The following is a 22260-nucleotide window of genomic DNA, read 5'->3' as shown; positions in this document are numbered from 1 at the left end:
CACAGGATAACCATCCATGCAGCTATCTATACATAAGAACACATAAAACTGGCAAAATCTGAGTAAGCACTTGGGTTGTCTTAATGTTACATCAATTTCTTAGTCAAGAACCTACAATTTAAGATCAAAAGTTAATTAAAAAAAACGTAACTAGGTATTGATACATTGATAATTCTCATCCTCTGGAGGCTGGGGCAGGGAGGTGACTAGTTCACGGGCAAATTTGGCTTCATAGTGAATCCTACCCTCAACAAGACCCTTAAAACACAAACATCTGTGACACTAGATCTGCACAGTATCCCTCCCCAGTGACAGGATTGGGAAGAGACAGAGAACAGGGTGTCCAGGTCTAAAGCTGAGCTATTATTAACAAGGGGGAAGTATCAACCAATTCAAAGTGTTTTCCTTATGAAAAAATTCAAACACAGGGAACAGTACAGCTGTATAAGATGTTATACACAAGCACACACACAGAACCCTAACAAGCACTGAGAAATGCATACAAAGGTTAAGGGAAAACAAAAACCAAAGGAACATAGCTACTCATTAATCAGATATATTCAGCCTTAAAGGAGGAGGGCTAACCATCGAGGATGTCATACGTCGTGAAACAAGCCAATCACACGGACAGGTGCTACATGATCCCACTATGAGTTGGCAGAAAAGCCAAGCTGACGGGCCAGTGCCTGTGGCTGATAATTGTGCTGCATTTTGAACTGTGAAGAGGGCATAACACACACACACAGACACACACGCAGCACTCAGAGGTGCACAAGGAAACTTTGGAGACGACGGATCTGTGTAGTGTAATGTATAGGAAGCCTTTGTGTCTGGTTTGAGGGAAATGTTTCACCAAAGCTTCTGCTATGTTCGGGTTAATACGCAGAAGCTAAGAAGTTGTTTTGTGACTGTTTGAGCCTTGAAGAACTGTTGTCTCCCTGGGTAGTCTGTACTTGCTGCTATGTGAGCTTGCAGCTGCACAGACCTTGGTCCTAAGACACTGCTGGCAAACCCGGAGTTCTTACTTTTGATTATGGCTAGCCACGGTCAAAGGGATTTGTGTGGGCTGTCTGCTCTCTCAGGCAGCAAGGGCAAGCAAGATAACTTTGGTAGTTGGAACTTTTCCCAGATCTACTTAATTTTGTGTAATGACAGAATAAAAGTAACTGGAATGTGCTAGTTGGGGGGTCAGTCTTTTCAAGAAGGCTGAACTCCTCTGCTCCTGTGGGAAATTACTGGCATTTCAGTGAGCTTCTCTCTCTACTGTGGCACTCAACATCAATCAATAGGTAATGACATTGAGGACCACACCTACATTCCAATCTACTCATCAAATTATATACACAAAATAGCTTTAGCGTACATGTATATAGAAGTAAAAATTACACAAATGGCTTCCATTTTCTGTTTATTGCACTGCCCTGCTCCAGATGACAGATGCCCTCTGCTACTGAAAGCAGAGAACAGTGAACCTGGGCCCAGAAAGAAGACGCCTGGCATGATCTATTATCAATTAAGTCATTTTTTTAAAGAAGGCGCAAAAATTTTTTTTAAACAACTTCAGTAGGTTAGAGAAACACGGAAGACTTTAATTCTCAGCTGCCTGTTCTTGGCTTCAGTACTGAAATCCTTGTATAGACCCAGAGTGAGCCCATAATACCCTCACTGGATGAGGACACCTCCTGTTCTTATCTTCTAGCTCAGATGGCTCGGATCAAGTTAAATGATGTCCAGTTTCACTTTGATGTTCATGGCTGCCAGCTCAGCTACAAAGTACCGGAAGACATACGGCACAGAGACAGTGTCGATGGTGTCACTGCGGCCACAGACAGTGCAGTTGTATTTTCTGTTGCGCATCGCAGACCACGACGGAGGAGGCTTCTCAAGCAGCGGAGAAAGCAAACTGCCACACTTCACACACACGTGGGCGACAGAACGGTCAGAGCAGTTGAAGAGCCGGTCATGAAGAAGAAAAGATGTACCATGTGCCAACAGAGCATCCCGTTCCATCTCTCCAAAGCGGATTCCACCCTGGACATTCCGCCCCCCGATGGGCTGGTTGGTGACTTTGTCCCTGGCTCCAGTTGTTCTGACTTGGAATTTGTCTGACACCATGTGTCGTAAGCGCTGGTAATAAACCACACCAATGAAAATGTCAGCCTCCAGCTCCATCCCGCTGATGCCACTGTACAATCTCTCAGTGCCGTAGAAGTTGTAGCCAGCAGCCTTTAACATTTCACCAAAGTACTCTAAGGCAGAGTTCTCCTCGGAGAAGATGAAGGGTGTAGCATCATGGCAGAGACCATGCAGAGCTGCAGACTTCCCAGCCATGCTCTCGATTAACATCCCTATGGTCATACGGGAGGGAAACCCATGAGGATTAAACAGAATGTCCGGCATCATCCCACTCTCAGTGAAAGGCATGTCCTCAGCTGGCCACAATCTGCTCAAGATGCCCTTCTGCCCATGACGGCTGGCAAACTTGTCTCCAATAGTTGGGTTCCGGGGGACACGGATTGTGATGCAGATGCACTTGAACTTCCCACTGCCTGTGTCATTGCTACACACTTTGATGTTGTCCACAACACAGTTTTCTTTACTCCTACAAGAAAATGCATGAAATAAGAAGTCAAGCAGTTTGTTCTGTTTGCTGAGTCTCTAGCCCTGGCTGACCTGGAATTTGCAGCGATTCCCCCTGCCTCTGTCTCCCAAGTGCTAGGAACAGGTGTGTGACACAGAGCCTTGACAAGCTTCATTTGAACTTAAAAACATTTAAGCCCTGTGGACATGATTAATGTTCCATAAAGAGTGTAAAATGTATCCCCCCCTCTGCTCACCAATAAAAATAGATGTTAGACGTTATTCATGACTGGGATTCCTAATTATGTTTAACTGAGAAAATATTAGTAAATGAAAAACTTCTAGGCAAGTCCGCTGAAGCCATCATTGTAAAGCAGCTAAGATATTAATTAATTATTCATCTTTAAAAAGAGGCCTAAGAACCCAGTATTCATGCAGGAAACATCCCTAATGGCATGTTTGAAGGAAATGACCATAGAAAACTACCACAAAAGCAAGACACTAAACACAACGCAGTGCTCATTCATTTCTGCAATGACAATGAATGATAATCACCCAAATGTGATTATCCTGGCTCACTGCCAGGTCATGCCCAACTCCACCTCTGCTGCTGTGGTGTCAGGAGTCAGGCCTGTGGGACGGATTTAAGTCCTGAGGAGGACAGGGGTTTCACAGAGGGGTCTGAGCTGTTCACTGCATCGGCCCTCCCATTTTCCCCCATGTGAGGACACTAAGGCAGGCCACCATGAGGATTCACTTTAGTGAGTCCATCAATGCTTCAACCCTGAATGTTCTAGTCCTGAGAACAGAGAGATTTTTCTCTTTCATTTCCAGTCTTACTTTGATAGCACAGCAGAGATTTAAAATAACAACTAGATTACTACCTATATTTTTTTAAAGTTTTTTTCTTCTGCTTGAAGACAACTTCATTGACCTCTAGTAATTTCACTAAGAAACAGCCCATAAAAACCAGCAGAGACACCAAGTGTGGCAGCATAGGCCTCTACTCCCATCACTTAAGAGGCAGGGGATCACCCATTACATTAGGGCCAGGCTGGTCAACAGTGTCCTCCTCACCAATCAGGCTCCCAGTGACAGACCTTTTCACTAACTAACCAACCAGCAGTCCCACATGTCCCCAAACTTACTTATAGTAAACCACGAAGCCTTCCCCAGTATTGAGGTTTAGGTAGCTGTAGTAAGGATCACCAAACTCCAGCTTTGCTCCTATGAATGGCAATCCATCATCGTCCAGCTTCTGCATAACCCGTGGGTCACCAGGTTTGACCCCAAATACCAGACTATCGTCTCCTTGCTTAAATTTTTCTGAGAGGTCGATGAACTCAGACTTGTAGACACTTCCGTGAGTGAAGCCTCGTTCCCAGGAAGCCTTGTTCACAATCTGTGCAGTCAAAGAATCCAATTCATTTATGAGACTGACAGCAAACAAAGACTTTCAAAATATAACCAGATCCGACTCTATGAATATTTGGTTTAAGGTAACTAGCATTTGATTTTGAAACTACATTTCCAAATTACCAACGCTATCAAACCCCAGATTCATAAATGGCTTAAGATGTAATCAGAGACAAATATAAAGGGTGAATATACCAAAACCTAATATCAACCTTTACCCATAGTGTGTCTACAGATATGGAAGATGCATATACACTGGGTATCTTTCAATGTCTCTCCCCATTCATCTCAGAGCAGGAATTAACCATTTAAAGAACAAATGTATTTACTATATGGCCTTGAGGACACACAAACACTCCTTCAGTGATCTCACAGTAAGAAAGTTCAAAACAGTAATGGAAAGGATTACAGAGTTACAATGAGAACACTCACCATGGCATCTTCCATATCATAGCCGGTGTAGGAGATCACAGCTACAATGGCGTTTGTCCCGATTGGATAGTTGTCCATGTCATAGTAATCATACATGCATGGTCTCACTAGAGGGCTCTGAGGCGTCTGGAGTCGATAGAGTTTATTATCTGATCGGTCTTGGTAAGTGAGCAGTGGAAAGCCCATGGTCTGCTTACCTACAAGAAAAAAAAATGCTTTTGTATCTTGTTTTCAATCCGTAATTCTCAACACGCTTCCTAAAACTGGAAAGAACTAAGTACACACCACAGAAGGAATAAAGCAAACACGGCAGCTCTGCTTATCAGCCTAACATCAGCTTTAACAATCAAGAATAACAATACGCCTAGACTACAAGAGAGCAGGAAGAGTTCAGAATTTAATGTACATACATTTATAGACGCTTGTAACACACAGCTAAGGACACTATCATTTATAATATAATGAAAACACTGAAAGCTACAGAGGATACCAACAAGTGTAGGACCCATGTGGATGCACACATAGAAATGTCAGTATTTGTAAAGTCTGGGTACAAGTAAGTGGGTACACCTGTGAGTTCCTTTACAAGGAATCCTTTCAGAGCAAGACATTTTAAAACCAAAAATGTGTACAGAAATGATGGCTACTGGACTGTCAACTTGACCAGATGTAGAAATTACATAGAAACAAATCTCTGGACATGTCTATATGGGATTACCTAGGTGAGGTGAACCGAGGTAGGAGACATGCCTTAAATGTAGACTGGGACTCTACAGTCCCCCTCCTCAGGACTTAAATCTGTCCTACAGGCCTGACTCCTGATACCACATCAGCAGACGTGGAGTTGGGCATGACCTGTCAGTGAGCACATTTGGGTGATTATCATTCATGGTCATTGCAGAAATGAATGAGCACTGCGTTGTGTTTAGTGTCTTGCTTTTGTGGTAGTTTTCTATGGTAAGAGACATGCCTTAAATGTAGCTCTGGGACTGAGTGCAGTGTCACTGCTCCCTCCTCCTGACTGCGGATGCTGTGTGGCCAGCTGCCCCTAGCTTCCTGCCATTGCAGACTGCATTCCCTGGTACAGCAAGCCAAAACAGGCCCCTCCTCCACATGGTGGTCTGGCTCAGAATGGCCCCATGGCTCATATGTTTGAATGTGTAGTCATTAGAAGTAACGCTGCTGGAGAGGGATTAGGACATGTAACCTTGCTGGGGTAGGTGTGGCCTAGAAGAAATGTGCTTTGAGATTTTAAAAGCCCATCCCAGGTCCACTGGCTGTTTCTTCCCGCTGCCCGTGGATCCAGATGTAGAAGTGTTCCTTACTGTGCTCCTACCCTGTTGATAAGTGGACTAAATCTCTGAAACTTAAGCTAGACCCAATTAAATGTTTTCTTTTGTAAGAGTTGCCGTGGTCACGGTGCCTCTTCACAGCGCAGACCAGTGCAGAACTCCATTAGGTCGCTTTGGTCGGCTCCTGCCCACTTACTGCCCAGGGACTGGGGTTTGCTGAAGTAGTCAGAAACTGAGAGGAACAAAGCAACCACTTTAGTTTTTTTTTAAAAAATTCAGTTTTTAATTATCTTAGAAACCCATGGTTTACTGTTTTGAAGAATCTGGGAACAGAATTCACAGCATGGCAGCTACTGGAAAATAAGAGGCAGTTAAAAAAAATGCGGACAACAGAGGCAGAGCCTTTACTCTGCACACACGTTGAGGTTAAGCCTTTGGTGGGAACTGAATGGCTCATGAGACTGGTGAGACTCAGTCAAGTATGCATGAGACTGAGTCAAGTTGTTTAACTGAGATTAAGAACCTAGTTAAACAGCAGTCAAGACCGGCAACATCCTCTTCAGAGAGGCCTATCAGGGCCTAGCTTGAAGGGCTATCAGTGACAGTAGCTGACACAGTAATTACCGGACACACAAACAGTCAACATAACTCACACTCAAGAAAAACCACAGTCAGTGGATAGCAATAATGGGACCACCCTGATGTTGGAACAGTAACTTTACAGTACCCACTATATCAAGTTCAAATTCACAGGAAAATATACTATAGTGAATAGAGAACAAACAGCTGAAAGCATAACCTGGTAGCAAGAACACACAACCCGACACAACAGAAGGCCTAGACTAGACTGAAAGACAACTTGAGTTCAATCTCCAGAGCCAGCCATAAAGTCAGGAAGAGGGACTACTCCACAAAGCTGCCCTGACCTCCACCCTCATGCTGCCCTCTGACCTCCACCCTCATGCCGCCCTCTGACCTCCACCCTCATGCCGCCCTCTGACCTCCACCCTCATGCCACCCTCTGACCTTCACCCTCATGCCACAGCATGCACACCCACACACATAACCCGCACACACAGCAAGGAGAATAACCACAGGGATTTTTATGAAATTGCATGGCTAAGTCTTGAAAGGGGAGGAGAAATAAAGAGGAAGAAGCAAGTTTTGAAGCCCTTGAAAATGCTCCGAAATTGATCAGTTTTTTCTTATAAAGACCAGTAAATGCTATCAGAACACAAACAGAAGAATCATATCTAGACATACAACCAATCTCCTGAAAACAAAAATAAAGAACAAGTCTTTTGTTTTGTACTTTTGAGACAGGGTTTCTCTGTGTAGCCCGCTGTCCTGGAACTCACTCTGTAGACCAGGCTGGCTTTAAACTCAGAGAGATCTGCCCACCTCTGCTCCCGACTGCTGGGATTAAAGGTGTGTACCATCTCGTCCAGCTTAAGAACAAGTCTTAAAGAGGGCAAACAGTACACTAAACAGGGAAACTGGACTTTGCAAGCCCTACCTTCTAGTTAGACGCAACAGACAACAAGGAGACTATGAAGCAACTGTACACTAAAATCAAAGGAAATGTCCACTCGGCATTACACAACCAGCGAAGATCTCCTTCAGGTGAGTGTGAAAAACAAATTTCTGGATAATGACCACAAGAGGATTTGGAGTCGGCCACCCATGCAGTAAACAACAAACCTGCCACAAGGATGTGGCATGGCACATGTACACCCGTAATTCTGGGACAACAGACAAAGGCCAGGATACTGAGTTCAAGACCAACTCAAGGAAGGCCACCGGGGTAAAGAGAATGTCCAATGTTGAGAGCGTGAATCTCAGATAAAAATGAAGAATACAGAAAGTATGTGATTTGACTGTAATGGCGTGAGGCACAAGATCTCAGACAAACACGCCATTTTCTTTAAAAATGTAAATGCCACAAACTGAAGAGTTCTTCTGCATCAAGGGAGACACACTAGCGGAACACGGGTCAACTGGCCAGGGGCTTTGGTTTCTCACCCAACTTCAAAGTGAGTAAGGATTAAAATATGGAGTGCGTGCTGCTCTTGCAGAGGAACTATGCTCAGCTCCCAGTACTCATGTCAGGGTCACAACTGACTAAGTCCAGCTCGAGGCACTCAATGCTTCTGGCTTCTGCAGATATACATGCAGTACTTACATATGGACACACATATGTGCAATTTAAAATAAGATTTTTTTTATAAAGAAGTCAAAGCTAGGGGCTGGAGAGATAGCTTAGCAGTTAAGAGCACTGACTGCTCTTCCAGAGGTCCTGAGTTCAATTCCCAGCAACCACATGGTGGCTCACAACCATCTGTACTGGGATCCACTGCCCTCTTCTGGTGTGTCTGAAGACAGTGATAGTGTACTCATTTACATAAAATAAATAAATAAATCTTAAAAAAAACTTAATGGTAAACCTCCTAATTTTGATAAATATCCTAAGAAAGTCCTGATAGTGGGGGGACACAAACTGAACTTTGGAGGAAGGCACCATTATGCTTGAAAAAGCAAACAGGGCAAACAGGTAGACAGAGTAGACAACTCATCTGTGGGCATTCTTCGTACTATTCTTGAAACTTACTGTAAGTTTGAAATCACTTCAATTTAACTTACAAGTGCTTTTTGTGCTTGCATGCGCTGACCCCCCATCCCCACCCACCTTACCCATCTGGCACTGGTACATGTTCCGAGGACTCTGGTTGTGATCAGAGAAGGGGATGAAGTTGGCGATCACGCTCAGCAGGCTGTGAGGGAAGAGCTCCTGGTGTGTGGACACTCCACCAAAAACCTCGTCCTCAAAGATGGCAATGTTCATGAAGAGCTGGAGCAGAGGGGGGACAAGAAGGCAGAGGCGTGAGATAACTGTGCTGGTCTTGCTGCTTCCCAGGGGTTGTTGCTTGAGGCAGAGGGAGGACAAGAAGGCGGAGGCGTGAGGTAACTGTGCTGGTCTTGCTGCTTCCCAGGGGTTGCCGCTTGAGGCTTGAGGCTGCAGAGTGCCTGCATCACCCAAATCATGAATGAGCGCTGTCAGAAGCATAGGGAGCTTCCAGATAGATGTCCCACTCGCTGCTCTGAAGGTGCTGGAGCCAGAACCCAGAGTCTGTACATGCCAAGCACTCTGCCACTGACCAATCCCCCTAACGCTTTCCCCTTAGATATTCATCCCGGATCTACTCTGTCTAATTGTGAAGGGCCAGAGAAGAAGACAAATGTTCATTTATTTTGGATTAAGGTTTCTCTGTTTAGCCCTGGCTGTCCTGGAATTCACTCCGTAGACCATTCTGGCCTCCAACGCAGTCTGCCTGCCTCTGCCTCCTCAGGGCTGGGATTGAAGTGCACCACGATACTCGGTTTCTTTTTTTAAAAGTAGGCACAAATCTATTTGTCTATGGCAAAGGTGTAGGTGATGACCAAGGTGGAGTCAACGGGATGCCTTGGTCTCACCAACTGGGACAGAGCCAAGTGCAAAGGAACTGTGAATGCTGGGCAGCATGGAAGGGCAGTCATGTGAGCACCAAGCCTCCCTCAGGTTCCTGGACACGTGGCAGGACAGCTGGACAAAGAGAGCCAGAAGAGTCAGTCTGACTCCCTATCAAATGCTTTAAAAAGCAATAGCTGAGCCCCTGAAGCTGTGTTCCACATAGGCAACAGAGCAGCAGGGACCTACCTGTTCCATAGTTCCAATGAGCTCTTCTTTGCCCAGTTCCAAGTTCTGCACAGGCCTCACCAGCCTGCAGGGGGTGGTAAAGAGGAAGAGCCCTGGGTACAGGCTTGGTTTTCCTGTCATGGGAATCAGCGCGATCTCCATACAGGGAGGAATTCTTTTTTCTTTCAACACCTGTTTTAACAAAACAGAGTTTAGTGAAGAATAAACGTATGTCTTATCCCAGCCTCTCTGCCACAAGGAGCCGGGCAGAACAGGAAAGGAAATGATCTAAGAAATGACGTCATCCTGTAATAAACCTAGTACCCCGAAGCCACAGCTACCCATCCCAGTCTCAACCTCAGACAAGGCCACTCAGCCCACAAGAAATGGCAAGGAGTTTTTTAAAGACAAGATTATTCTCTTATGTTTGAAATATGCATTAGTGAATTTCCTTCCAAACAATTACATGAAAAGTGTCCTGTGTTTGGAAATTAACAAACAAACAAAATATGGTTGCAGAGATGGCAACACAGCTAAGAGTACAAACAGCAGGCACTGAATTCACAAGCGCATACCCAAACACAGACATGCACACGCACGCGCATGTGCGTGCACACACACACACACACACACACACACACACACACACACACACACACACACACACACACAAACACCCCACCACCACCAACAACAAACCCAAAACAGGGCTGGAGAAATGGCTTGGTGGTTAAGAGCACTTACTGGTCTCATAGAGGACCAGGGTTCAGTTCCCAGTACCCATGTCAAGTGGCTTATAACTGCCACGAGCACCACTCCCAGAGAGATCCAGCCCTCCTCTGGCCTTCATGGGTACTGCATGCATGCATAAAAAAAATAAATCTTAAACAAAAATTATTTTAAAAATCTTAAGTAAAGGGAGAAATAAAAACCAAAACTACAATAATTTGAAAAAGATTCTAAAAGCTATATATGCTTAAGGGATCCACAGCTTAGCACATTATCAGTAAAGATGAATGGAGACTGCGCAGAGGGAGGAACCAGGAAATAACATTAAAAGATGACATTCCAGCCCTGGCAGCACGTTCCAGTCCTGAAACCGTTCCAGTGTCTTCAACCTCAGTTAACACAGCCATTATCACATCTTTCATGTCTGTGAAGTGGGTAAAGTGTACCACACGGATACCAAAAAAGGGCAAGAAAGGGAGAAAAGAATGAAAAACACATTGATAATTATACTTATGCCCCTGCCTCAGCCTTTCATTTGCTTGGGATTAAGCCACTATGCCTAGACCAAACTGAATTCTTTGTTTGTTTGTTTTATCGTTTTACTTTGTATGCATGAGCAGTTTGCCTGCATGTCTATATGTACCACGTTGTGCCTGGTGTCCATGGAGTTCAAAGGAAGGAGTGGGATTCCCTGAAACTAGAGCTATAGACAGTTGTGAACTACCACATGGGTGCTGGGAACTGAACCCAGGTCCTGTGGAAGAGCAGCCAGTGCTCTTAACCACTGAGCCATCTCTCCAAGCCTTGAACTCTAAGGGATTCATTTTATACGCATGTGTACAGGCCCATGAGTGTAAGCATGCAGTGGAGGAGTCTGGGAAGTCAGCTCTTTCCTGTGACCTCGTGTGATCTGGGGATCAAGCTCAGGTAACTAGGTCTGAGTGTGTGCCTGTGCCCACTGAGCCATCCCATCAGTCCAAGAATTAAATTAACACAAAAGTTAATAATGAACAGAAAAAAGAAAGCCAAAATACAGAAAGGAAAAGGTAAAAATCAGCCGGGCAGTGGTGGCACATGCCTTTAATCCCAGCACTTGGGAGGCAGAGGCAGGCGGATTTCTGAGTTCGAGGCCAGCCTGGACTACAGAGTGAGTTCCAGGACAGCCAGAGCTATACAGAGAAACCCTGCCTCGAACCCCCCTCCCAAAAAAAAAAGGAAAGAAAAGGTAAAAATCATTGGCTCATAAAACCAAGATAAAAATATTCAGCTCACTAAAACAGACCTCAGTAGAGGCAGCAAGCTTAGGAAGAGTAGAAATAAAGAACTCTGACTGGGCTGAGGGTATGGGCCTATAATCCCAGCTTCCTGGGAAACTGACCAGGAAGATGGCCGAGACCTGTGTGGATGAGAGTGAGCACAGACAATGGCCCCAGTCATGAGCACCTTAGCAAAGAACAATGGAAGGAGCAGTGGAAACTCAGCAAGAACCATCAGTCAGTGGGTCCACAAGTTACCCCTGAAAAACTAACTACACAGTGACCAACCTAAGAGGTTCAGATTAATGCCTCCCAGGGCAGACAACTGGGGAGCAGTCATGGTAACTTACTGGTGGCACTCCTATGAAGTCAAACTGGTTACATAAGCAGTAAATAAAATGACCAGTAAATGCTTATAGGTCACGTGTCTGTCACTGACCCCTTACCCAAGGCAAGATACCACCAGGGGAAGAGCGAGGCACTCTGGAATTAGCTTCCGCCTGCTGACTGCTTGACCACTGTAGGCCATCGCCAGGACACCACGTCAACTAGGAAAGGCTGAAAACCAAACTCAGGAGACAAGGAAGACAACCCACAAAGACTGATAATCACCTTAAATCGACGGAGAGTATCTGCAACTTCAGGAGCAAGCTCCTTATCCACCCAGCCCACCATGACGCCGTCCAGCAGGACGGGGTAGCAGTCACTGTATGGTCGACATGGTGCTGCATCAACAGGAGTGACTCCTGGGAGGGACAAGGACAACCAAGGGCATTCAGTAACGGCTTTCTCAGTTTAGCTGTCCAACTCTCCTATCTGTACAACACAAACGCTTTCGTATTTGTACATCTGTAAATTGCTTCACCAAGGACACACAATCATCTAGTACCCTGTCTCCGGTGAGAAGATGGCCGGGCACGGGAGATCTTTGCACAGTATGCCTTCTCACACGCAGATTCCTAAAGCCTGCTCATTTAATACCCTTTCTCTAGAAAAACCTAATTATTGTCGACCCTCCTTATCTGTGGTTTCCATACTTGGACATACATTTTTTTTGTAAGCACAAAATTATATGGCCACTTTTGAGGTAACATGGCAGAAATGTAAGTTTCCTGCTGTACATACTTGGCCATCTTGTCTCTGTGCTCCAACTGCAGGAAAGACCTTGGATTTCAAGGCCATGCAAACACTTAGTGCTGGGGGTGGGGGTGGGGGTATGCCTAGTGTTCCTAAGTGCAATGTGGCTGTCTTGGGTCTCAGAGTTCAAGGTTAGATTAGAGAGTGCTAAGCCCTACAGTTCCCCTAGCAATAATGGTTCAGTATGGGCTGACAGCATTGGCCATGAATTCAAGACAACACAGGGCTGCAAATGAGAACCAAGTTAAGTGAAAGGATGGTTGCACACACAAGTGCCATGTGAAAACAGCCAGCATTTTCCCAAGTGTCAAAGGTTACCACTCATGTGTCACCCACACCAGCCCTCCTGGTGTGGATAGTCTTTTACTCTGCCTCTTCCTCATCGCCAGAGAAAATGGCTTCCCGTCTCTTCCTCCAGGTTGGATGTACCGTCTACCTTTCTACTTTAACCTTTTCTCTTTGCTGCCTCTGGACTTTGAGACAGGGTCTCATGTAACCCCAGCTGACTTCACACTTCTATGTAGCTGAGGATTGCCTTGCACTTCTGATCCTCCTGCCTCCACCACCCAAGTGCTGGGGTTACAGGTGTGTGCCACAATGCCTGGCTTGATTTTAATTAGTGATAGAATGAAATTATTCTTTGCCTTGTAGTCAGCAAATGGACAGATTACTCCATTTCTACCTCCTGACTCTTGGCTATTTCTTTATCTTTTTCTCTGAAGTCTTCTCTCAATGGTTACTTTCCAGTTGGGTAAAGTACTTTACATAAAAAGTCTTGAGTTTTGACTCATTTTTCCTTCTGGTTACTTGAAGCATCTATCACCTGACCCTTATGAGTTCTAAGCTGCACTTCATAAACCTCAATCCAGTGGAGATCCCCGTTCCCCATATCCACACACTCTGGTAGAGACACGATACTATGATTTTTATATCTCAACTGGAAGAGCCCAGGACTAACTGGTATAAAATACTCAAAGACCAACATCTTTAATTGTGAAAACAATCTCGAGGTAACTACCAAGCCTAGAAAAAGATCATGACTGAGTTTTCCCCAAAGCAGAGACAGCAGCTGCAAGTTACCAGGAGCAATGGTCATGGATCTATGGCATCAGCCATACAGGGTAAGCTACTTTTTAATGGAATTTCCCCAGACCACCATTGTTCTCTACTGAGAAATGCAAAGGCCCACCAGGGACCCAAAACTTACACAAGGCACCTAAACTTGAATACTAACTGTCATCCCACCTCGCATCTTTCTATCTTTTCATTTTATCAAAAGGGACAACACCACGGACACTGAACTTATTTTAGCTGCACAGACTGCCCGAGAGAGAAGCTTAGAATGTAGCCTAACACATGCATGGGGGAGTGAAGAAATGCCCCTGCTGAATCCCAAGAGAAACTTCACGGCTTGACCTTGTTCAAAGTGGTGAAACCCAGCAGGGCTGTTCACTGTTCCTACCTAAGCCACAGAGCAAGGCTGGAATAGACGCTGTGTACACAAACTTGGTAACAACCTCACACACGGCAGTTAGGTGGTTCAGCAGCCCACACGGCGCCCCGTCTGGAGTGTGCACAGGGCAGAGGAAGCCCCAGGATTCTGGCAGCAGCTTGCGCACGGTGGTGGTCCTCATTTTGGCAAAGTCAGCCCCTCTGTGCACACAGCGGAAATGGGAGAGATAGCGAATGAAGTTCAGCTTGTCAGCCACAACACACAGGCCAGAATCTTGCAGAAAGCCAAGACCTTAATTAAAAAAAAAAAAAAAAAGTCACTCAAAGCAGGCCAAAGTCTAGGTTTAAAACCCCATAGTGTTTGTTTCTGATGTTTTGATAAAATAATAAAACTTCAGGGGCTGGGGATGTAGCTTAGTGTTAAGAGCGCTAGTCTAATACCCGAGTGGCCCTGGGTTCAATCCCCAGTTCTCTCACCATACACAAAAGTGGATTATTGCAACATATGCAGTATTAGATGGGATGAATGGAAAGAACTGAGTTAGACTGATCTGAGAGCCCTAGAGTGAAGCACTTGATGGCATGCTCAGAGAGAAGCGGTATCAGTTGTGTCTGTCAGAAAGACAAAAGCAGATTTCTGGATCCCAACTGTCCTTTTTATTTTCCCAATTCATTCCAATGCAACTGGTTCAGGGTCCAAACACTTTGAGACTGAAATCCGGTAACCCTGCTCCAGACATAACTGGTCATGTGCTTTCTAGGAGTCAAGGGAATGTGGCTGTTTGCACTAACCAGTTTTACACAAGACACCTTGCTGAACCCTTCAGGATGGCAGACATTTGTCAAAATTTACCATATCATGAAATTTGTCTTTAGTGAGGGTGAGCTTACTCCGAAATTGCTCAGCAACATATTTTAATTAATATAATACCTGTCTAATATAGGCAGGTAATTTGAAAATAAAAATGGCCTATCTGTTTAACTTTACCTGTTTTATAATTTTTTTTTTTTGTTTCTCTGTGTAGCCCCTGGCTGCTGTAACTCACTCTGTAGACCATGCTGGCCACGAACTCAGAAATCCACCTGCTTCTGCCTCTGCCTCCCAAGTGCTGGGATTAAAGGCATGTGCCACCAACCTGAACTTTACCTGTTTTAGAACGAAGATTCCCAGTAGCAAGAAGATATTCAAATGGTCTTGTTAGCTCTGTTCCCATACTAAAAATCTTCATCAAATTTTCATTGTTTATGGAAACATTGGCCTTCTGAGCCCTCTTATCGAAAGATATTTTAATAGATACCAGCCAATTTTCCATTTTTTCCTAAAAGAAGAAAATGTTAAATTTAAAGCAGTACATGCTTTAATGATCGTAAATGCTGTATCTACCTCTACAATCTACAGACACAGTCCCGTAAAGGCCACTGTTTATACATGTGCCAAAGAGCACATCTGTAGCACATCCTTAAAGACAGCCCTGCAATGTACAAGTGAAGCTTAGACATTTCTAAAGGCAGACAGCAAGTCTAAATCAGGGGCTGGAGAGACTGCTCAGTGGTCAAGATTGTATACTGCTATTGCAGAAGCCACAAAATCAGTTTCCAACATCCATGTCCTCTGGGAAATGGGATCTGGCTAGAGGACCTAGCCCCGCAGGAGCTGGCTCTGCTCCCCATTTGAACTTGCTACCCTGCGTCCAGAAACTCTTTCTACTGTCACAGATTATATTCCCAAAACCATGAGCCCAAATAAATCCTCTCTGCCTTATGTAAGCTTCTGTCAGGCATTTTGTCAGAGCCACCAAAAACCCAAAACCAAACAAACCAAAAACTAATAAATTACAAATAAATTCTAGCAAGTAGATGAACTTAAAGACATGGAACAAAACCAAAAACTGTATCCAAGGATATCAATACAGTTGTTGCTTAGTCATCAGTGCTATGACCAAGATTTGATGTTACCTTTAGACTACATAAACATATATATATGTATATAAAATTAAACTAGGCATGGTTGTATATGACTGATCTCCGTATTTGAAGGCCTCAGACAGGAAGCCTTAGATGAGAGGCCAGCCTGAGCTGGTAAGGAGACACCCTGTCAAAACACTGAATAACAAGAAATGAAACAGAGGAGATGGCTCGCCTTGCAAGCATGGGGATCTGAGTTTGGATCTCTAGTAGCCACTCGGCTCTGCACGGTGTGGAGCACGGTGCGGAGCACAGAGCAGCAGCACAGAAGCACACACCTGTAATCCTAGCACTGGTGAGATGGAAACAAGGAGATCCTGGGGCTTGGTGGCCACACAGCCCAACACAATCAGTGAGCACCAGGTTCAGTGAGACCCTATCTTAAAAAAATGTCCCCAAATACCTGGACCCACCCAAGAACAGAAATAGACACAACCTGCCCACCCCTCTCCCACACAAAGTCAAACAACTCAATCAATAAATGAGCTAAAGAAATGAAGAGACAGTTCTCAGAAAATGAAGTACAAATGGGTAATAAACATATTAGGAAATGTTCAATGAAACTAGACACGGGGAAATCCAAATAGAAACAACAGGGACACTCTTATCTCAACCCATCAGAACAGCAGACATCAAGAAAATAAGTAAGCCAGGGAGGAGGTGGCCACAGAAGGGAATCCTGACCCACGGCTGCTGGGAGTGTGAAGGAGTTCTGCCATCATGGAAGTCAGCAGGATGGCTCCAAATACTAACAGGCCTATACTCCTCGTGGTCCTGAAGGGTTTCAGTCAAGGCCACAAAGACTCTCGCACATCAATGGCACTGCAGCACAACTCACAACAGCTAAGCTATGAACAGCCTAGGTATCCAAGAACAGAGGAATGGATAAGGAAAATATGCTGTAAGTATTTATAAAAGAAGGGGTTTTAGCTATGAGGAACAAAATTTTATTGCTGGGAAAAAAATGGATTCAACTGAAAAAATCCTTCACCTAAGTCAGCCAGATGGTGGTGGTACACACCTTTAATCCCAATGCTTGGGAGGCAGAGAACAGCCTGGTCTACAGAGCGAGTTCCAAGACAGCCAGGGCTACACAGAGAAACCCTGTCTTGAAAACCAAAGGAAAAAAGGAAGGAAAGAAGGGAGAGAGGGAGAACCAGGTCAGTCTCAGGAGATGCTTCTTGTTTGGGAAGCCCAGATTTTACATGGACACAAAATTACATACAGACGACACACACAGATATCTAGGCCTGGTATAAGCTAGAGTTTTGACTAAGTCCCTCACTGCTAAACAAAGAAGAGAGGACGTAAAATGCTCACACTAGGAATTATCACCATGCAGTAAAACGGCAACCAGCCACACCAGTGGCGCAGTGGCCCACAGTGGCAGCACGCACTCACCTTCAGAAACATCAGGAAGAGCTGCCCAGGGGTAAGGACTTCTTGGTTCACTAAACTATCAGGGTTGTCCTCCATGCATTCTCCTCTGGCTAAAGCGAACAGCTTCCGGGTCATGAGGCAGAGCAGGTAGAACTTGTCAGTGTTGGATTTCAAGTGGATGCAGATGCACTGGCTGAGAAAGAGACAACCTTAGAGCTCTGCTTTGCCCTGCAGGAGAACAGGAACATCTCCTATTCTGCAGACTGCTTTTTACCTTCCCTGGCAACTTTAATGGAATACTGCCCCCAAAGTCTGGAGCTGTGCTCACCAACATGGTGGGGAGTAAGTAACCACACAGAGCTACTCCAGTTCAGTTCAAACTAAGACTTAATTCTCTCAGCAACAATGGCCACATCCCGACTGCTGGAACCCGGCCCCTTTGATACAGTGTGTATGTAATACAAAGCCATTGCTACAGGGAAACAGGGCCCACAGCTTACAGAGGTACAGAGAGGAAATGCGTACCTGTGTAAAGTGAGCCTGGTAAATGTAACAAAATACCAACACTAGTGACTTCCAGCGGCTACTATCTTACTTGGACACTGTTGCAAATTTGAAATTATTGCAGAGCACAAGAAGCAAAGCCTCTGGCTAGGACCGACCACCTTGCCACCAGGCTCACTGCCTGGCATGAACCCCTTGCACCCCCAAAGCACACATACTTAAACAGGAACTCAGCAGCTTCCACATTAGGGTACCAATCAGGAAGGTTGAGCTTTACTCTGAAGCGTTCACCCAGATAGTCAAGGACCTGCTTCTGGGTGTGACAGCCCTCTTCCATTACAATCCGCAGCATCTGAGAAACAGAATTCTTAAAAAAAGAGTCCTCCTCTTTGCCTTTGGTGAGCTCCTGGAAAATCTGATAATCAGAAAAGCTCACGAGTGCCTGAAATAGAAAAAAACATTTTTAAAAAAATAAACCTTTCTTTTTAACAACAACCAAACCCCCAACCCCCTACCTCCACTAAAACCCAAACCAAACACACGTGCTGTACTAATCCTCTCATAATTTTTATTGCCCAAGCAAAACCAGCCCTCCAAAATGAGGCTTTTTTTTTGTTTTGTTTTGTTAATATATCAGCCAAACAGCAAAGCCCAATGGTCCTACTGGATATTCAAAACTGGAATCATCTCCCATTATGAATTAGGGTTGTCCTACATCACCAAGAAAAATACATCAGAAAAGGGAGATGCCAGATTTCCAAGGTTAGGTCATAAACAGACTGCCTTCAACCCCATTCTCTGCGTTAACTCTCCACGGGGACAAGGAACAGAGACCTCCTGCAAACATCCACCATGTGAGCCAGCTACCTGGGCACTGGGTCCTGGAAGCATGGTCAATCCAGGTGACTACACCACTTCATTTATTATAAAGTTTTAATTCTTTATGAGGGGAAGAATATGGTGTTTGAGCATGTGTGGAGGTGTACACAAGCCACTGCACACATATGGAGGTGAAGGAGGACATGCTCTTGAGAGCCAGGTCTCTCCTTCTGCTGTGGGTTCCGGAGGCTGACTTCAGGTTGTCAGTCTTGCGTGGCAGGTGCTTTTCCCAGAGGAGCCATCTCAGAAGCCCAGAGCACCTCAAATACTTCAATGCAGTCCATGGAATCAGGCTCCTCCCAAATTCTACAACCCCAGAAACTCTTGAGAGAAAATGTTTATTGATATTTCAAGCTACTGACTTTAAGAATGGAAAAGGGGCAGGCTGGCGAGATGGCTCAGCGGGTAAGAGCACTGACTGCTCTTCCAAAGGTCCTGAGTTCAGATCCCATCCACCACATGGTGGCTCACAACCACCCATAATGAGATCTGACGCCCTCTTCTGGTGCGACTGAAGACAGCTACAGTGAATTATGCTGGAGCGAGTGGCCCAGAGCGAGCAGGGCTGGAGCGAGTAGGGTTGGGGGTGGGTAGGGTGGGGTGGTGGTGGTGGTGGGTAACAGAGGTCCTGAGTTCAATTCCCAGCAGCCACACACGATAGCTCACGGCCATCTGTACAGCTACAGTGTACTCATACACATAAAATAAATAATATAAATTAAAAAAAAAAAAAAGAATGGACCAGGGGCAAATTAATTAAAACAGCATGTCCGGTTTGGTTTGGTTTTTGGTGAGGGTGGGGAGGCTGGAGAAGACAAAGTCTTGGTATGTTGCCCTAGCTGGCCTAGATCTTGCAACCTCCAGTCTCAGACTACCAAAATGCTTGGGTAACACATATGCACATGTATGTTTTAACAAAGAGAAGCCATCCCACCACCCCGCGTGCAGGACATAGCTTCCAATGAGTCTATTCACAGCAAAGACAGACATTCATCTCATCTCACCTTAAGTACAAATCCCAAAGGAAGAAAAAACAGCTCTCTCCGGTAAATAAAGTTTAACATAACCGTGCCGTTCTCCACATAGTGAAGGTTCATATTGACAGCGGAATGCTCTTCTCTCACACAGTGTATGGAAACCCCTATTCAAAGCAACAGCAAGGAATCATGGGTGTAGTGTTTCATTTTTCTTCTGACTACTACCATAATCAAAGCCAAATCACTTGTTACGATGAGCCAAGGTCCAGAGTGGTAGCGTACAACTTTAGTCCCAGCACTTGGGAGGCAGATGCAGGCAGAGCTCCATAAGTTTGAGGCCAGTTTGATCTACACAGTGAGTTCTAGGACAGCCAGGGCTACCTAGAGAGAACCCATTTAAAACAAAACAAAACAAACAAAAACCAAAAACGAACAGAGATTAAACTAACCAAGGCTGGCAATCCAAAACGTCTATAGACCACTGCCAAATGTTTACAAGGTTACCCTGCGAAATGAATGAAGCTATGAATTTGGCCAAACTTCCAAGGTTTCCATCAGCTGGGGCCCATGTCCTATAGCACCTTATTCTTGGATCACCTGCAGAGCGGACTTCCTATTCTCACTGCCCTATGACAGGACTGGTCCAGACATGGTTACTTATCTATCATCCTGATGGAGAACAGCAGAACTCAGACTTCAGGTTTTGACATACTGAGATGCTGTTCTCCTAGGTGGTAATGTAAATGTAGAAACCTTAAATAGAGAATGCCATATGCTATCTCGTGATGCCAGGCACTATCACAGGCAGCATTAGCACACAGACTAGTCTCCCATGAGGATATGCCAAGGCAGCCTGAACCAGTGGGGCCTCTGAGGCCTTTGGTCACAGGCAATCAGTCAGGCTAGCCTTCATCTTCAAAAACAATACCATAAATATATAAAGTCTTCCAGATTAAAAATATACAAAGGATTTTCATTATGAAATCACTTTCTGGGTATATCTTAGTAAATACCATATATATATATATAGTAAAGCAATTTGATGCACATAAACAATGGGTGCCAACTTGTACACATATATAATGGGGCCAACTAACCATGATCCACTTGCAACCTTTTAGCTTCACCGCAGTGTACAAGCCATGTCCATTGAGGAGAAATTGCATTTCACTTCTGAACTGAGACCTGCTCCTAGGCTAATGCTGTGTATTTTCCCAGGATGCTGGACAGCAGGGCTGAGCCACAGCTCCCAACCAGCCCAGAGATCAAAAAGAAAACCAACTGATACTCTTCAGGGTCCAGGGTCGCCAATGTGTGTGAGCACGAGAGGATCAACACTTGCTCATAAAACAGGTTTTATTTTAGGTGGTTTTTCCAAAGTGTATGCTGCTGTTTTAATAACTGTTCTGGGCACATTTGGGCTTGGCGAGCTAAGCTACTATGTGTGCATAGTGTGTTGAGTGCATTATTATGTGTGTGGTGTCAAGTAATGAACCCAGAAACTTCTGCAGGTCAGACAAGCTCACTACCAAACTAGTCCCTGCCTCTAAGGACACTATTCTCTATCTCTCTCACTTTTTTTTTTTGAGATAGGATCTATTATGTAACACTGAAGGTCCTATCCTGGGACTCCCAATGTAGATCAGGCTAGCCTTGAACTCAGAGATCCACCTGCCTCTGCCTCCCTAGGGTTGGGATTAAAGGTGTGTGCATCACATGCCTGGCTCTCTCTCTCTATATATATATGTATATATATGTATATCTGTCCAACATGAATGCTGTAAATTGAACTCAGGTTCTCTGAAGATTACAAACTCTTAAACTGCTATCTCTCCAGCCCCTTTACATGCATTTTTAATGCACAATACTTTCAATTTACTACAGGCTTATTAAGACAGAACCCTACTAGTTGAGAAACATTCATAGCAATTACCATAATCAAATTGATTAAAACATCAATTACCACATATAGTTACCAACTGTGCATGTCTATACATGTGGGATCAAGACACTTAAAGAATCTCCTCCATCTTTAAATTTCAAATAGCAAAACAATATCATTAGCTATAGTCACAGTGCTGTACACTGGCACTAGATTGTATTTAAGTATGTATGTGTTCACATGTGGGGGCTGTTACTCTCTCACACAGGTACAGGGAGTGTGTGCATGCGTGTCTATGTATGTGAGCATGTACATGTGTGTGCCTGTGTGCGGTGTTACTCTCCTACGCAGGCACAGGCAGAGACCAGAGATTGGAGTCTAGATGCCTTCCTCACGCGCTTCTCCACTTCGCTTCTTTCAGACAGGGTCTTTCACCAAACCTGGGACTTTCTACCTGGACTAAACTAGCGGTAGCCCCTGCCTGGGGCTCCTGTCCCCTTCCCTCCAGTGCTAGGATCAGAGATGTGCACTGCCATGCCCCTCTGCTGTTTTTAAATGTGGATGATGGGGACCCAAACTAAATTCCCCATGCTTTCCCACTGAGCCATTTCCTAGCCCCGTACTTAGCCTGTAACTTAAAAGTTTACACTTTGGTCAACACTTCCCCACAACCTCCACCCTGAATCTTACAGAAATGCTTAATGGC

At 44.8% G+C, this 22260-nt stretch overlaps 1 protein-coding gene across 1 annotated transcript in view; it reads right to left on the bottom strand.

Annotated features, from left to right (window-relative positions):
- Positions 1–1395: 1395 nt before the first annotated feature.
- Polr1b (RNA polymerase I subunit B) overlaps positions 1396–22260 on the bottom strand; it is a 25493-nt gene continuing 4628 nt past the window's right edge. Inside the window, exons 5-15 of the mRNA XM_031371863.1 lie at positions 19700–19836; positions 18035–18258; positions 17334–17505; positions 15115–15286; positions 13978–14259; positions 11991–12124; positions 9415–9585; positions 8412–8568; positions 4429–4625; positions 3729–3982; positions 1396–2602 (exon numbers count right to left, since the gene is read on the bottom strand). Of these exons, the coding sequence (XP_031227723.1) occupies positions 1720–2602; positions 3729–3982; positions 4429–4625; positions 8412–8568; positions 9415–9585; positions 11991–12124; positions 13978–14259; positions 15115–15286; positions 17334–17505; positions 18035–18258; positions 19700–19836 (2783 nt within the window). The 3' untranslated portion in view covers positions 1396–1719. The remainder of the gene's footprint in view (positions 2603–3728; positions 3983–4428; positions 4626–8411; positions 8569–9414; positions 9586–11990; positions 12125–13977; positions 14260–15114; positions 15287–17333; positions 17506–18034; positions 18259–19699; positions 19837–22260) is intronic.

The sequence above is a fragment of the Mastomys coucha genome, unplaced genomic scaffold (genome assembly GCF_008632895.1).
Source record: "Mastomys coucha isolate ucsf_1 unplaced genomic scaffold, UCSF_Mcou_1 pScaffold15, whole genome shotgun sequence".
In the NCBI taxonomy this organism is placed as follows: domain Eukaryota; kingdom Metazoa; phylum Chordata; class Mammalia; order Rodentia; family Muridae; genus Mastomys; species Mastomys coucha.
The sequence above is the reverse complement of the archived record's forward strand: the minus strand, read 5'-3'. Positions and strand labels throughout refer to the sequence as shown.